Genomic DNA, 17,600 nt, shown 5'->3' with positions numbered 1-17,600 from the left:
ATTGGACTTAGTGAAAAAAGTACATTTTAGTGAGCATGGCTTAGCCTTGTGAACAAGGTTCAGGCAAGCACAGTCTGATGTAGAAAGTAGAAGGACAGACACGTTTCAGTACTACCACTGCTTCTGAAGCTTTGACAAGATTAGCTGCACGCAGTGTTGCAAAGATTAATAGGAGATGCTACTATGCAGTCTGAGTCTTTAATTTTCTGTTACAGTACATTATAATTTTGCAATTTACAGTGTGGACTGTTGTTATATATATACTGTATAGTTGTACTGTGTGTATAAAAAATACTTGCAAGGGAAGGTGTCGTGATTTATAATGGGAAAACAAGGCTGTTGCAATTGTTTAAAAAAGATGAAATTTCATCTGGTCTTCAGTGTTGGCTTATGTTGAAGTAATATTGGGTCTGCCGGTGGCACGAGTCCAGTTTCACTCAGGAAACATGGTCCTTCAAACATCTGAGGATGTTTGTATGGGCTTCTGTTAAACTGGAGGAGGCTTAAAGCTGTTCTTGTCTTCTGAAGGGTCTGGGAAAGAAAGGTCTGGGTGCGTATTTCTATGTGGCACATCTCAGCATTGAGGAGCACTGATTCTGGGTATCTCAAAGGACCATTCCTTTCTTGGGTCCTTCAGAAGCACAGAGGTTGGCTCTGCCCATGAGGTGGTAAACTTTCTACATCCTGCTATGCAGAAAAAATGGGGAGTTGAAAGGTCTTTTGGGCCTAATTTTTTTCCTCACAGTTGGTGTGTCTATGCTGCGGTCCTAGAACTTTCAGCTTACATTTTCCACATCACACTAAAGAGATACCTAAGCTGGCTTTGCACAGAGCCAGCTTGGATCCTGGAGGATTTGTTAAGAGTCGTGTCAGCAGGGTCTGTTAAAAAGGACTGTGGTCTTCTCTACCTGAACTGTCACTGGAAACTATTGCTGTGTGTGCCTGAACTAACAAGCCTGCTAGCCATGAATGGAGAATCAGGCTGGATGTCTCAGGTTCAAAGCATGGTTGATCCATAAACCAGAAAAATGTCCCGTGGGTAGTGGAGAGCCGACTATGAAATGTATCTTGTTATTGTGTTCCTGTCGACCTTTCATTTACGTCTTACAGGTATTTGCAAGTAGATTTGAATGGCACTTTCTTTTGGACTTCTCCGAAGCAATGTTCACAATGAAGCAATTTGAGAGGGTAGGTGGAAGCTTTTGTGCATTTTGTTTTTCTTGCCAAAGGGAACAACTGGGAAATCCATAGTACATTTACCTGCTTTGTATGCTGAAGCATTTTTGTGTATTGACATGCTGTGTATTTATACTTCTGGTGTGGTCTGGTAAGAATGAAAGAGGTTACTTATGCCACTGTGTTGAATTTTGGTAACGGTGCTCAGGGTTAGAGAAGGTGACAGGTATCAGCGCTCACAAAAAGAAGCTTGTTTGTTGGGAGCTAAAGGGGTGGGCTTGTGGATGGGATGAAGAGAAGGAGTTCTGGAGAAGGTAAGTGGAAATGAAGAATAAGGGATGTCTGACAGGTCAGGCCTGGAACTGGTGATCTGGGAGGAATCAAATTAGTTAAAATGAGTAGGAGGTGAAAGTGAAGTTGGGGGATCTGGAATGTCCTGATGAGACTAAACTTAGGGCAAACTGAGTTTCTGCATCAAATCTCCATCCCTGCTGGGGTAAGAGGATGTCTGTGTGCTGGTATCTTGGGGCACCAGGACTGATAAGTTTGGTGCTTTGCTGGCTCATTTGTGTTTGGATTCCTCTGTGGCTAGTGTCTTGTGTTTTTTGTGGATTTGATCATGATTAAAGAGGCTTGCCAATCCTTGACTTTTTTTTTTTTTTTTTCCCCTTTGTCCCTTCAGCATTTTCTTCCATGCTTTCTAGAGTACATTGAGCGTTGCTTCTCTGGCACAGATACCCTTGCAAAGGATGAGGCAATGGCAATTCTGGCTAAACTCATTCTGGTGAAAGCAGAGCCTCCTACCGTTGGTTCAATGGCATTTGAAAAGTACCCTCTCGTTTTCACTGAATCATCAGTCAGGTGAGACTTCTCAAGTTTAGCAAACACTAGATATGTCCGCATGGCTGCAGGCTTGAAGGCAGTGAAGAACTACATAAAAGTTGCCCCCCAGTATTTGCTGGAGTTGTGTAAATGGCAACGTTACTGGCAGATTTGCAAACCAAGTGAATACGGTAGGATCCCGTTTTTCTTTCTGAGATTATTTGAGAAGAGATACTGCTCTGGAAAGGCTATCCCTGATGTAGAAAGACTAGTGAGTGTTGTGGTAGGTGTGTGATGGAGATTTGTTACACCAACATGCATGCTGCATCGTTGGACAGTTAATCCTTGTAGTGATTAGTAGTGTAGCTGCAGTCCAGGTTGTCATCATTACTAACCTGCCAGTGCCCCATCTTTCTTTCCTGTATGCACGCATCTTGCCCAGGAGCTTTCTTGGCAGCAGTACTGTAGTCTTACCATGGAGCACAGGTGGATACCAAGGGGCATGTAATTAATACAGATACAGCAGTGTGCTGGCACAGCTTGACTGCCTCTAGTTGCAAAGCTAGCTTTTTTGCAATGAAATGGTGGTTTTCACCCCTGGAGCCTCTTTGGAAAGATTTGAGGTAACCACTGTCAAGCACAGAATGACCGTTACTAGTCTACTTCTAATGATTGTTCTAATCATTCTAGCTCAGATAATTCAAAACTTTCACCTGCAGAGTGATGACTTGTATTGCCTTTTATATAAGGTTTTATTTTTCCTAAAAGTAATCCACTCTGGGTTTTTTTCCTATTCGTATTTAATAGAGTAGAGGTATTAGTGTCTAGAGAAAGAAGGCTGAGTCAAAATAATTAAATTTGGGGGTTTCCCCCTTGTTTTCTTTCTTTATTGATCTCTCTGGATTTTCAGTGGTATGGAATACATAACTGATCTTGGGACTTTTTTGTGTTCCTGCAATGTCAGTGGTAGAAATTAGGGCTGGGAGACATCTCAAGAGTTGCATATCCCACCTTCTACCTAGGGTGGAGTTAAGTCCCAAATCAGTTCTGAAAGATGTCTGACCAAATTGTTACTAAATTCTGGAGATTCCCCAGCTGTCCCTGACAGTCTGTGCCAGTACTTTGCTGTCTTTATGGTTACACAGGTATTCAGTGTTTTTGTTGGGGGCAAGGGTTTCCCTCAGTCCTCAGTGTGTGAACTAAACTTCCTTTTCTGCAATTTGAATCCACTGCTGCTTATCTTACCTGCAGGGAATGTAAACAGCAGAGTATTTCTTATTCTATCCATCTGCCTTTTACAAATAACAGGCTTTGATCATCAGAAACATCTGAAACCTTCTTTCTCTGGACCAACAATCCTAATTCCTTTAGGTTTATCTCATAAATTTTGTTTCTTAAACCTCTAATGATTCTTGAGGATGTCTTTTTGTTAGCTTCTCTATTTCCTGAAGGGTGGAGCTTATGCAGCCTTCTGACTGTGGTGTTGCAAGCACTGGGTGGAATGGAAAGATTGCTGTCCATGGGGTGTGAAGTACTCCTGTTCATATGTTGCAGTATGGTCCAGTCCTGCAGATAGGCTTGTTGATTTGGGCTCAGCTTGCGGTTCCTTTTAAGTCCTCAAACTTTTACCTTACTGGTTGTTTTTTGTCATCCATCAGTCTTATCTGTGTCAGCGTGCTCATGATTTATTAACAGTAATTACAGAGACAACTTGCAGGTGCTCATAGAGGCTGTATGTCCTAGTTATGAGGCTGCCCAGCTGAGAACGAGTGTCTTTCCTTCTAGAAATATTAGTTAAACTTGAAATACAGACCTGACATTTCTTGTGGGCCATGTTTTATGCTTCTCAGCATGACTAGATGGTGCTTTGTGTGGACGACATTAAAAAGAAAAAAAAACCCTTGGGTTGTCCAAGTCCTTTTTGCTAGAAGTAGCAAAATATAATTTTGAATATCTTGGGAGGAAAAGGAACAATCTCTGATATGCAGTGGTGGGTTACTAAAAAGTTTCGGTTTATTTGTAGCTCTAATACAAGGCAACAAACATGTAAAAGACAAGGAGGAAAGGCAGAAGTACCGGTGTTGGATCATGTACTGTCTTTAATCCATTTACAAGAGAAGGAAGACATCACTGACCTTTCACAGCCTTGGGTTGCCTTGGTTGTACTGCCACATATGAGGTAAGTGATATTTTAAGATACTGTTGTCATGTATTTCTGTAATACTGTCTAGTTCACTGTCTGTCAGAAATCATTTTAGTAAAGTAAGAACAACAATTACTAAACCTGTTTAGGGGAAGCTGGGGTTAGAAGGTGGAAAAATGCTGTGTGGCAATACTATAAGTCAATGGTAAAGTCAGGAATACAATATCATTTTCTTGATTGCCTAAATTTAGTACTCTAGTACGTAGACACGTTCTTGATACATTCCAGTTTCTGTGTTTTAAGTGCTGTGCTTTCTGGGCAGTGGGTTTTTCAGTAATTATGGTGTTCTTGCATGGAAGGAATAGTTGGAAAGAAGGTGCATTGAATGCTGCAACTTAAATTGTGAATTGGAAACAGCAAAAATGGTTTGCTGCTGGTTTCAAACTTTGGGTGAGCTCTCTGTAATTTAATACCACATAGATGTGAAAGAAAGCTTTTGTATGTGTGTAGGTGTCAGTGTAACAAAGGTAAAAGTCTTCCCGTTTATTTTGGACAGACCAATGGACAAAGAAAACGTTCTGCCCCATGTGACAAGTTTTATAGACTCTCTCTTCACAGCCATTGACAAAGGAAGCCTCTGCAGAGGTCAGTTAAGGTTATATCCTGTTTATTTGCTTTTTGTTGATATACTAAAAAAAAAAGTATAAACACAAAGCATGAAAATGAATAGCAGTAGGATTGTTTCCAAATTTATTGACCAGCTCAAGTAAAACTAGAAAAGCAAAGCCTGGGAGGAAACACCCTCCAGCAAACAATTCTGCATTTGCTTTTGGTAATAATAATGGGGCAGCAGATGTTCTGCAAAGTGGAGGACAGAGATAATTGGGAAGGAGAAAAGAAAGTGGGCAAAAAAGAAGATGGAAATCAATGTAAACCAGATCCAGGTTGATGCTCCAATTAGACTACCACAAACCTATAGTGCAAAGTTTGGGACATCACCACCTCTGACTGAAGTGACGGCACCAATTCTAAAATCCCTCCAGGCATAGGTGATCGCTAGTTGTCTTCCCTCTCTGGCCAGAAAAAAAGTGTTTTAACCGAGCTTGCATTGAGCAGGGCAGGTGCTACTCATGGGATTGCAAGTGTTTGGCCTTGTGTCAAAGTATGAGCAAGTGTTGGAATGCCCCAGGTTCAGTGTTCGTTGTTCCTTGGTTTGAAAGAGCTTGTCTAGAATCTGGCCTTTTCCCTTTATAAATCTCTTTATTAACATTCCTAAATGTGTCTGCCAATTGGCTCTGTTGCCTTTTCGTCTAGTCTTTGTCAAGCATGGTCCTTTTTGATTTAGCCTTTTCTTCTATCCTGTTTGCAGGGTTTGCATGCTTGTTGTGATTGTGTTAGTCGCAGTGTACTTACCCTAGAAAAGGAATACCCAAACTTTCTTTTCTTGGGTCTCATCTTTGGTGGTATTAGGAGCAGCTCTACACCAGCTTTGTGCGTGTGTGTGCACACGCATGAGGCACATTGCTGTTTCTTCCTTTGCCCATAAAAGAGAACAAATGCAACCTCAATCCTATACTTCTGCCTCCTGTCTTCCCATCCTACGCATCTTTGCTTGATTTTCCTCACCCTTCTCCCAAACTGAAGTTCCAGGACACTTTCTTCATCCTCTGGCATTCTTTCCAGCTCCATGATCTCTGCAAGTCTTTCACCTTCTACTAGGACTCCAGCTCTTCTCACTGCCTGTGCAAGGCACACCCCAGCCCTGTGCTCCCTATTTGACCTGCCTGGCCTCTGAGGCAAAGTGCAAGTCCCAGAACGGGGTGTTTTTCCACAGTTGCTGTGGAGTGCAGGGAAGCTGGCTTGTGAACTGGGACAGAGCAACAGCGGCTTACCCCTGGCAGCTGTTCAGGGCTAACTGCCTGTATGGAAGTGCTTACCCTGTTGATCGTATAGGTGCGTTTGTAGTGAGGTGGGAGCCACTGTCTTTGTCCAGCAGAGGCATACTACTGCCAAATGATGTGCAGATTACAGTTTGGGAATACGAGCCCTTACATTATAGATGCGGAAAGCTTCATCCTGCTATTGCTTCTTGTTTCTTCTTACTTTGAGGAGCCCCTTAGAGAGTGGTGTACAGAGGGTGGGCAGGATTCATCATACACCTGGGGAATTAAGCAACTTTTAATAGAGGGACTTTTAAAAGGAATAAATGGGAAGTGGATGCTCACTTCCCCTTCTTTTCCATTGCAGCTGGCAGAATGTAAGAAAATTATATCCTTTAGAAACTTTTTTCAGTTTGCCTGGATTAGAAGCAGTGTTTCTTCTGCTTGGAAAGAGATGGAGGAGAGGGGAATTTTTATTTTGTATTGTTTTTAAACAACCTACTTGCTAACTTAGGAGTGTCAGAGGAAGGCAATTTTCCCTCCTCTTTTCTTGCCTGGAAGGGCTTTGGCTCTCCTGTGCTTCTGGAAAATCCTCCATGCCTAAAGGAGGTGAAGAGGTTTAGGAAGGAAACGTGATTGCTGTGACAAAATTCACCAAACCCACTTTCCATTCACTAACAAATATTCAGTCTTCAAGTACATGGGACAGCTCTGAAGTAGTGCATTGCCAAAAGTGCCAGAGTTTATAGGCACTTGTGGGGAAGCATCTTTTTGCTTCTATTTTGCTGCATTAATATCAGTTTGGGCATAATTTCTGAGTGCCTTTTATAGTATAGAAGTCTAAGATTTCTGCAACAGTGCTTAGCTCCAGATCTCTGCTCTCTATGTATGCATGTGTGATGGAAACAAATGCAAACTGGGAGCTGCTTGCAGCTTTCAATGCTGGTTCACTGGAGTAGGCACTTACTTTGATAGCCAGAGGAGCATTTCCTTTATGGGTTATGATAATGGCTAGAAAATACACGTGCCAGTTCTGGAATCCATGTTACCGTATTTCTGTGACTCCAGCCATTTCAGGATGGGTAAGCACCGTACAAACACAAGTCATTGAAAGCTGAGTAAATACACAGGCTGTTCTTGTTCTCTTTCTGCTCCAGGAAGCCTGTTTGTGGCCTGCCAAGCTGTAAGTACTCTTCTTAGTTTGGCAGACTCCTCTGAAATACTCCATTTGTTACCTGTGGAGCGTGTCAAGAGCTTGGTGACGTAAGTAAACTCTGCTTGTTCTGTGCTCCTTCATGATTCTCCTTGGTATGGAAAAGAGTTGATGTTGCCTTTATGTAGGGACTTGTTACATGCCTCTTTGTGTGTTGCCCGTTGTGTTACGCCAGCGCATTGCTTCAAGGTTGTGGTTAGGTAAGGTAGCAATGTTGCAGGCACTGTTTGTTTGGAGAACTAAGTAGATGTATGTTCCTGTTCAGCGAAGCTTTCTTAAACAGCTGCAGGGTAGTATGTCAGGTAAATTGGTTGTAGTTTTATCTAGGAGTGCTACATTTAGTACCTGTTTGTTATATTGTAATGATACGAGACATGAACAGCGCCTTCTGAATTGTGTCAAAAGCCTAAACTTGCGCAGTCTGCTGGTGGTTTAGGGTTTCCACCATGTTCTTACATACCCATGCGTGTGATGGCTTCACAGTGGGAGGAGGTTTTGTATGCTCAGTTTTATTTATTGTAACTCTGTTCTACTTATAATTGGCACACATAACTGAGTGGCTGGAGGGATCGAGGGAGGCTTGATCTTCCTCCAGCAAATCCTGCTGAACTTGTCATCTCCCATCACTGTTGAGCTGGAGCATCTCCAAGGCTTTGGTGGCTTGAGCTTCAGAACATCCTCTTTCAGATAGGAAATCATGGTGCCCATGTCTGAGGCATGATGGAGTTTAAACAGCTTGCCCAGATCAGGCAGGAAGTCTTGGCAGGGAGCTTCAGTCTAGTGCTTTTCTGCCAGCTCTGGGCTGGGGATGTGAAACCCGCTGAGGAAGGGATGTAAGGTAGCAGGGGGTTTCCCTGGTCACTGACTGGGCACCTGGGCAGCAGGCAGCAGCCCTTGTCTGACCTATGCAGATTTGTTTTCTGGCACTCTGTGTGTGTGAGTCCGTCCTGCTAGCCCAGCTTGACAGGCCTGATTAATTCAAAGGAGGAATCTCATGCCTCTTGGGCTATCATAGGTAATTGAGCTTCGAGACTGTAAGCCAGTATGATGGTGGAGTTTGACTTCACCGGTCTGCTGGTGCCAGCAGAGTCTGAAGCCATGTGGAATTTTCCTCTAATATTGTCACTACTGCCTTATTTTCAATAGCTATATTGTTGCAGTGCTCGCTGTATGCTAATAAAACACACTGTTGTTTTAGCACTTTCCCTTCAGACCCCTCTGCATTGCTGTTGGCTGATCTGTATTACACGAGGTTGGCATTGTGTGGCTGCCAGGAACCCCTTTCCCAAGGGAACCTAATGGACTTGTTTGAGAAGTTGCACCCTAATATTTCCACTGGTGTTTCTAAGGTAATCACTTACAAATTGTCTTGTACAAGCTCAATTATTTTAAACAATGTAATTTAAGAGTAAACGAAGTTAAATGATAAAGGCTGAAAGAAGAAACATGAGACCGTGTAAAGCTATTACTTCCATAGTATCTCTTTAAGACTGTCTTTCTAAGAGGCTGCTGTGGGGCATGAGTTAACAGAGGTTAACTTTTAGCCCTGCAAGGCTTGCCTCATCCCTGGAGGTGAATCAGAGCAGGAACCTAATGTATTCATTTTGAATCGCCTGCTAGACTACAGGAGCTCATCCGTTTCTCAACTCCAGGAGGAACCTAGTGAAATCAGCCTCCTGTGCAAAACATTAACCTCTGTGTGGATATGTATGTGTCTGCGTATGTAGCCTGCGTTCTCCTGCACGCTTCTGATGTTATGTTTCCACTTTGCATAGGTCCGGCTGTTGACTGTTCGAATTCTTAACCATTTTCAGAGTCCACCTTCTACGCAGATTGAGGTAGGGCTAAAACTTTTCATTTGACATTTTAAAGCCATCTGTGTTTGATGTTCTGTGTGAACTGTTTTCCACTTTGCAGGAAGAAAGTATGTGTCTGGTAGAGGTTGTCCTCTGCTTTTGTGCTTTCATGTTCCAGTTTTATCCTTTTTCCACCTGCCTCCTGATGTTTTCATATGTGTGAGTTTTGGTGCCTAATGGTGGAAACCAGAGCAAGTCCCTTGACTTTGTTCTTTGGTCCAAAATGGCTGGGCCTTTGTGTAGGTTTGTTGAAATACCTTTCAGTGAGAATAAGATTTGCATACAAAATGTGTGTCACTTGTTTGTTCAGGGTGATGGCACAGGGGAACTCCAGCCAATATTTGCCACGCTGCTCCAAGCAGAACTTGTGCCAGCAACAGTGAATGATTACAGAGAGAAACTTCTCCATCTGAGGAAACTAAGATGTGATATAGTGAAGTCTGCAATACCAAGTGGATCTTTGCAGGAGGTCAGTGGTTATTGTCAAAAAGCTGTTGTCGCATTCTTTTATTCCAAGAGATCGTTCTTACTCCATCACATGGATTGCAGAGTTTTTAATAAGTGATTTTTTTATGAACTCTTAGGTCCCAGATTAGGTTTTAGAAAACTTACTTGTTAGTAGGGATCACAGCTCCCATTGTCCTTGGGACTGTTGTGTTCTTTCGTGTATTTAGTCGAACAAGAGTAGTATCTAGGTAAATGGCCCACAACCAGATTAATCAGGTTCTGATATTGTGGAAAGGAAGGCAAATGTTTCCAGGGAGAAGGGAGTCATGACAAAATTTAAAATCATGACTTTGCCATATCATCAGCATGGTGGGACTCCCACTGGAGAGCCTGGGTTCTGAATCTTGCTGCAGGGTGAGAATCTTGTATGCCTGTGACTGTTGAATCTCCTCTGCTGCTGAGCTAAAGGGGAACTCGCTTTCTAGATGTTGGAAGATTCACAATTTTACAACTTTAAATGATCGTGGATTTGGTAGGAGGGTTGGGAGTTTTTATTATTGTTTTTCTGGCTGTTGCTGTACCTGTATAATTTTTTTTTACCTTTACTTGTAAGCTCCTGTGAGGAGGGGTTGTAGGTCATTCCTACTGCATATAGGTCAGCAAGGAGTCCGTCCAGAGGACTTGTAAGCCTAGTGCAGGGGTCCTCAAACTATGGCCCGCGGGCCGGATACGGCCCCCCAGGGTCCTCAGTCCAGCCCCCGGTATTTATAGACCCCCCCGCCGGGGGCTGGGGGGTGGAAACCAAGCAGCCGCAGGTGACTGCCTCCCACTGCATCTGCGTGCCAGCCCCCTGCTTAAAAAGTTTGAGGACCCCTAGCCTAGTGCAATGAAGACTCCTCAGGGCAGACTTTCCTCTTTCTGAGGTCCTAATGCTGCTGTGGCAGCCCTGAAGTTAGAGAGGGAGGCAGGCAATCAAATCACATGCTGTGCTGAACTGGTTTGTGCACATTCATGGTACGTAGGTATGGTGACTAGATCTCAGTGCAACTCACAGTAAATGGGCTCTAGATTTTATCATGCAGCTGTGACACAAGGAATGAGGATGTATGTGACTTGTTTCATTACTTGTAGTACTTCTGAGAACTAACTCTTTGAAAGGAAGAAAGGTTAGAGGAGGTTCATTAGTCTTTACTATTGTTTTTTACATCTCAAGATGGTATTGTATGTCATTCTAGGTGCCTCTTCGGTATTTACTGGGAATGCTTTATATTAACTTCAGCCCCTTATGGGATCCTGTAATTGAACTCATAACGTGAGTATATGTGTGTACACGCTGCAGTCTGTGGTAGTCTCGCAGAATGTTCCTTCCATTGTTCTGTGAAAAAAAGCTGAGGTAAAAATGTCTGATTTGGGGGGAGATCTGTGCATGGGAGCCTTCATGTGAAATAATCTGAAATTAATTTGATCTCTCAAATCTCAACCTGTGTAGACTTTAACTTAGTTTCTGATTTTTTTTCTTGCTATTAAAGGGAACTTAAAACAAATACAGTCAAATAGCATCAGTATTTTCAGTCAAAGGTAGCAGGATTTGATTAGTGTTTCACAAATGCTTAAAGGAGCAAGAAGTCCTTCTCAGTTTCCCTGTCTCTGACTCTTTCGTCCTTACTGGAAAACCTCTAAATCCTACTAAAGAGTAAGGAAGACTTACCATGGTGACAGCTGAGCTAAATACAGAAATCAGTGTCTGCTTTCAGCATGACGTTATCTTCTTGATTTTTCTCCTCTGTTATATGATTAAAAAGTATAGGATTTTCCCCTTCAAACTAGTGAATTAATAAAAATAATAAAAAAATAAACCAGCTCTTCAAAAGATATGTCCGTGCTAATTCTTCCTTTCGTTCTATATATTACTGTACAGAAGTCAGTAGAAAACTTGAGAACATTTTTTTCACTCAATTTGAGTTCATTTGAACTCATGAGATACAACCAGATTATGTTAATAACAATTGCCATTTGGGACCCATGAGTAAAGGCAAGGCAATGCCACAGCTGTATTGTGCAGATGTCCCGTCTTCAGACAGCCACATTAAAGCAGTGATCAAAGCCTTTGATTGTCTTAGTTGTTAACTTGCCTAGTGACACATGGCTTTTTTTATATTCTCTTTAATTTCATGCTGTCTTATGCTTTGTTAGTTCCCATGCAAAGGAAATGGAGAATAAACAGTTCTGGAAGGTCTTATATGAGCATTTGGAGAGGGCTGCTACCTATGCTGGTAAGTCACAGTTCCACCCAGCTAACTGTGAATGACATGACTCCTGTTTTTTATGGGCCCCAAATTTACATGTGATGGGGGAATTCAGAACCAGGGCTCTTGACTACCAGTGTCATGTGTAGGGCACGAATGGAGAGGCTTGGGAGAAAACTGTTAAATGCAGCTGTCTAAACAGGTACATGTCACCAAAAGTATTACTTTTGTAATGGGGGACTGCTTCCTTGTTACTGGCGATTATGAAGTAACCTGAGGAGATTTTCTTCATCTGTTGTATAGAAATGGAGCTGCAAAATGAACTAGATGAGCAGGAGGAAAGCATTGCTGAAACAGAAAGTGAGAAGATGCCAGAAGGAGAGGTGGGGACTGTCTTCCTGAAGCAACTGAGGACTAGAACAGATTGCAGCGAGCGGCTGGACCACACAAACTTCCGTTTTCTACTGTGGAAAGCACTGGAAAAGTTTCCAGACAGAGTGGAACCTAGGTCGAGGGAACTTTCCCCACTACTTTTGAGATTTATTAGGTAAGAAAGATTTACTTTTCAGTTGAGAAGGACACATTGCTTTCAACGTGTTGCTGAGCTTTAAGACTATGGCTATTGCATTATAGACTTTATTTCCTGAATGCATGGCTGATGAGGTGCCTGTTTCCAGTTAAAATAACTTTTTTGATTGAGTTGTAGAATCTGGTAAAAGCATCACACAAGAAGCAGGCTGAAATGAAACTGGCAGTACATTTGTGCTGCTCGATCTCTCGTTCATTTGAATTGTCACTGTCACAGCCTCACTACTCCATCAGGGAGTGATTTCAGTGGAAATAAATTTCCTTTTTTTAATGTGAAAATACATTTTAATGTGGAATCAGAGAAAATCAAAGTATTTTCCCCAGGACTGGAAAAATACTGGTTTTGTTAGAGGTCGACTCAATTTCCTTCCCCTGGAGGGAGAGCAGTGGGTGCTTGTATGCTTGATTATGTATGATTGTTCCCTTTAATAGCAAGGCGTGCACATATCAGATATTGTGGTGCATATGGGGTAGATGTGATCTCTTGGCAGAGGAAGGTTTCTCATATTCCTTTTCCATGATTAGAAAACCTATGTTTTGCTTTCCTTCCAGAAAAAATCAAATCATACTGTAGTAAGTTATTTTCCTCACTCTCACGCTGCCATTCGCTGTTCACCTGCCTGCTCAAGCAACCACAAGCACCGTGCCCTCCATATAACCTCTTTACAGACCTGTAGTAACTCAGTGACTCAGTCTCTCTTCTCCTTTCCACCAGTTACCTCCAGTCTCCTTTAGTGTATTTGGTCACTGCCTTATATCTCTGTAACTTGTAGGCAAAGAAGCATATACTTGCTGAAATAGGAGTTTTTAGCCGTATAGTTTCCTAAAATACAGTGCTGTAAATGAGAATGGTGGATTGTGTAGTTTTTAGTTATTCTTGTGCAGAAACCCTGAAAAATGCTATGCTGCTTAATTACTTCCTTCTTTTTGTTTTTGGTTTGGTTTGGTGTTTGTTTAAACACAGAAATGAGTACTACCCAGCAGATTCATTAGTGGCTCCATCTCAGGATCTTAGAAAGAAAACTACTGGTACAGTGGTAGCAAAAGAAAAATCTAGTGAAGAGGTGAATGATGTTGCTATGGAGGAGGAGGAGGAAGAAGAAAAAGAAGGGGAACCAATTACTTTAGGACTACCGAAAAAGAAAACAAGAAGAGCTGCTGCTAAGTAAGTATTTTTAGTTTTCCCTTGCTAGTACTTTCACAGAAAGGCAAATTCAGCAGCTCGTCTTGAGATAAAAAGATAAAAGCAATATTTTTATATATATTACTTTTTCTTCTTTTGCTTGCACTTTGTAATTTTTCAGTGGATTATAAGCACTTCAGAGTGAGAAACGCTGCCTGCACAGTACTAAACATCTAAAGATGCTGCTCAGGCTTTATCGCTATCTCATTACCTGCTGACAGTCTGTGGTTTGTGTTACTTTAAGCAAAAGTTATGTGGTATTCTGAAGTTTTCAGAGGCTATTGTAGCTGCATTCCCTTGACTTCTCTCTGTGTGTTGGTCTTCTAAAATCATGGGTATCGCTAAACACTTTGAAAAATGACACTATTTGTTCAGGTATTTTAATACTGGGATTCTGCCATTGCCTACCTGTTAAAAATCTTTGTCCTGGTGTTTTTCTTGGGGACAAAGATTTTTATTTGGTGGTGTTTTAGAAGCTACAGAAGCTGTTGTAGTGTCATTGTTTGCAGTGCTGAATACATGGAGAAAATGACTTTGTATGAATTCTCCACAATTTCTGTAATCAGTCTTTTTGCTCTGATGACCTCTGTCAAATGTCCATTACAAATACATCACAAAGATTTGTGTTTTGCCACTTTTTCTGCAAAGGATGGCCCTTGTAATGACAGAATTTCAAAATGTCACCTTACATGTTAGAACACAAATATTTGATGTGTAACCTGAATTGTCATTTAATCCCAGGTGTCTTAGAGGTGTTTCATTTTGTTCCCAGATTCTGACTCTTATCTGCAGATTAGCAGCAATTAAAATACAGTGTCAGTCCATGATGTTTTGTTAATTTTTTTTATTCAACCTCCATCTCAAAATGTCCATGTGCTTAAGTGGAAACATTAGTTCCTGGTGGCAGTAACAAAGGCATAGAAGACTTGGGGGAGGCGTGTTTATGAGTTCTGGAGTGACCTCCCTTCATCTTGGTCCTGGATAGTTCATGCGGTCAGGGCTGTGCCGCGGAAGGAGAGCCCTGGCAGGGCTGTACCCTGGCTGTGAGGTCTGGCCGAGGCAGCGGGAGGACCCACGCCTGCCCCAAGCTCAACACGGCGTTGCTGGAAGGCATCGTACTCATCCTTTGGCTGAGCCCAGCCATGGAGTAAGGTGGCCCAGCTAAGTGTCTGGGGAGTTCAGTGTAAACTACCAGGGTGAGCAGCTGTGTGAGAACAGCCTGGGTCAGCCCCGCAGTGTATATGGTAGAGGAGATCTCACACCTTCCTTATCCTTGTCATCTCTCTCACCTCCCCTAAAGTGGAGGTGGGGTAGCACAACCACTTGTAGAGGATCTGCCATTGGTGCTTACAGCTTGGCGTAAGTCCAGCACAGCCTGTGGCTAAACGCAGCCTTTCATGTTGCTAGAGTGAAGTGGGCACCAGTTAAGGACAAGTGAATAAATAAAGAGGTAAATTCACTTGTTTGGTGTTCCAGGCTGGGCTGGCAGAGAGTAGTAAGCTGCATCCTGCCTGTTTATATTCCTTTTTCGTCAAAAGCAGAGGCCATCTAGTGCTACTGAGGAAATGGCCTTCTCTGTGCAGTAAAGTGACATTTGGAAGGAGCTGCTTAGGAGAGGGAACGGGATACCTGTGTCTCTGAAATGGAGGCCTGTAGACTTGGGATCCTCTTGCTTTGGGGGTTTTTGTGTGTTTGTTTCTCTTTCTTGTTAATCATAAAAATTCCCCGTTTGTTTATGGTAATGCAGGATTGTCTCTTCTGGTCATTTTAAAAAATAACTGTTCTGTTTTGTTTTGTTTCGTTTTACAGGCAACTAATAGCCCACTTACAAGTTTTCTCTAAATTCTCGAATCCTCGTGCATTGTATCTGGAGCAGAAATTGAATGCATTATATACTCAGGTGATGCTGTTTGCTGGCTTTTAGAATTACTGCTAACAAACTCATTTGAATGCAGTGTCTGAGACTACAGAAACGTGCCATTTTCTGAACCGAGCTGTCCTTGAGAGTGCTTTCTAGCAGGCGTCACTTGAAATGAGCCCCTTTAGCGAAGACCTGCTTTTGAGATAACTGGCTTCATTTGCCAGGAGTGGCTCATGCATACAGATCCGGCAGCTGACAAGTAGTAGTCTTTGGCATGGTGGAGGAGTGGCTGTAGAGGGAGGCTGTTGCACTTGCACAGCAGGATCTGGAAGAGGATTTTGAACCCAACGACTGAGGAAGGTCTGAGGAGATTTGTCCTTGTCTTACAGTGTTGTGTCTAAAAAGAACATAGTTGGTGTCAACAACAGATTGTTTTGCATCAAAAAAAGGAAATGGAGTTTCTTCTTGAAGGATACTCAGTTTGATAAGATTCCTTTTTGAGGAACTTCCCTGAAGGAACTGTCAAAAATATGACTCTGAGGAGGGATTCTCAGTCTTTATCCTACACTCCTTAAAAGGCCACTTTATTAGTTTTACTGGGGTTTCTTAGTTCCTGAATTGTGGATTTGTTCACATCATTAGGGTTTGCTCTAATTGTTCCCAATTTGTGTTCTCTCAGGCTGTGTCAGTGGGCTGTAGAACTGTATTAAATGGTACAAACCTGTTAGTTCCCTGATTTCCACCCAGTGTGGGAGTTGGAAATCAATTACTCTGCAAATTTGAGAATGTAATGAACATTCCCTCTGTTTCAATCAACCTTAGAGGTTTGCTTAGGAAAAGAGTGAGTTGGTCCATGTGTTTGCTTGCCTGTATTCTTAGGAAAATATTGGACAGATGTGTACAGTTCAAAACAGTGTGAAGAAGAGCCTGATGTAAGAAGAGAGATTTCTTCATCGCTTACTGTTTGCCATTTCTCTGTCTTAACATATGTATTGTCATGGCTGGTGTGTCCATCTGGCATAGGGATGTCATGGAGAAGTGACCTTTGATGATTCTAGCCTGTGCTGTTTGGTAGGAGACTGACGAACCGATAAGGGTGCTGCCTGGGGAAATTATCTGTATTTCTTAATGTCTAGGTTATGAGGAGTCATCTTCGAGAGAGGACAAATCTCAGTAAGACTTTGTATATCAAGACTTAGGAGTTATTTTTTGTTTGGCCCAGGAAAGAAATACAAGTGTCTTGTGATGGTTTGGCAGTCTGCATTTTAATCCAGTCTCCCCAGGTATACAAGTGGTAACTGATTTTGGACACTGAAAACGCAGGCTGACAGTGGTCCAAAAGACAATTATGAAAACCCAGATATTATAACTGTCCTGTGTAGAGGGCAGGGAAAGCATATATGAACTACCAGCAACTATGTCCACTTTTTATGAGTGACAGTTGTATATTCACATCTTAGCTTTATATCGCAACACATGCATTGTTTCCATTTTGCTAAGTTAGTCCAAAACCTGGTTGACCTTGGAGCCTGTGGGTGGTTTCACTATTTTTCAGTGATCTCTCTTGTCTTCTAGATAGGGACTGATTTTCTTTCTTTTGTGATTTGCAGTTACTGTCCCATCAAGACCAGAATGTACAAAGAATAGCTCTTGACTGTATAATGACATACAAGCATCCTCATCTACTGCCATACAGGTAAAAGCCTTTATATTATATTAGCATCAGTGAATGAGCCTGCTGTCATATCAGAAGCCTGCTTGGGGTCAGTTGCCTCAAAGAGAGAGCCTTTCCTGTATTTGTTGAAGGCGTATGTATAAATTTTAATTTTAGCCAGCTCTGTATTTCCTATCTGAAACAGGAAATAAGGACTTGATGTTGGTCAGTCTCTTTCGTTTACAGAAAAATGGCAACACTTTCATTCTGTCTCAGAATAGTGTGAGCATAGTACTTGAATAATTTTCAGAGGTCTTCTATATTGATGATTTATAACCACCCAGAGAAAGTGACAGCATAAAATGGTATTTATGGTTGAATAATCTCTTCAGATTGTGTCCAGGAAATACTTCCCTACATAATTACCTTGAACTTGCTGGCTTTTTAAAATATTTTTTGATAAAAGGGTGGCAACATAGTATGTTAATATTTTGTATACAGCATACATTAGATAGGTAGGTAATTAGATAT

The 17,600-nt window shown here is 42.0% G+C and overlaps 1 protein-coding gene across 1 annotated transcript in view; it reads left to right on the top strand.

Annotated features, from left to right (window-relative positions):
• The window catches only part of UTP20 (UTP20 small subunit processome component), a 64,963-nt gene that overhangs the window by 8,898 nt on the left and 38,465 nt on the right, over positions 1-17,600 (top strand). Inside the window, exons 11-24 of the mRNA XM_037387404.1 lie at positions 1,111-1,188; positions 1,859-2,037; positions 4,022-4,177; positions 4,698-4,786; positions 7,179-7,284; positions 8,433-8,583; positions 9,010-9,072; positions 9,401-9,559; positions 10,773-10,849; positions 11,731-11,810; positions 12,087-12,330; positions 13,336-13,536; positions 15,364-15,454; positions 17,026-17,111. Of these exons, the coding sequence (XP_037243301.1) occupies positions 1,111-1,188; positions 1,859-2,037; positions 4,022-4,177; positions 4,698-4,786; positions 7,179-7,284; positions 8,433-8,583; positions 9,010-9,072; positions 9,401-9,559; positions 10,773-10,849; positions 11,731-11,810; positions 12,087-12,330; positions 13,336-13,536; positions 15,364-15,454; positions 17,026-17,111 (1,760 nt within the window). The remainder of the gene's footprint in view (positions 1-1,110; positions 1,189-1,858; positions 2,038-4,021; positions 4,178-4,697; positions 4,787-7,178; positions 7,285-8,432; positions 8,584-9,009; positions 9,073-9,400; positions 9,560-10,772; positions 10,850-11,730; positions 11,811-12,086; positions 12,331-13,335; positions 13,537-15,363; positions 15,455-17,025; positions 17,112-17,600) is intronic.

This window comes from Falco rusticolus, chromosome 5 (assembly GCF_015220075.1).
Source record: "Falco rusticolus isolate bFalRus1 chromosome 5, bFalRus1.pri, whole genome shotgun sequence".
NCBI lineage: Eukaryota > Metazoa > Chordata > Aves > Falconiformes > Falconidae > Falco > Falco rusticolus.
The sequence above is the reverse complement of the archived record's forward strand: the minus strand, read 5'-3'. Positions and strand labels throughout refer to the sequence as shown.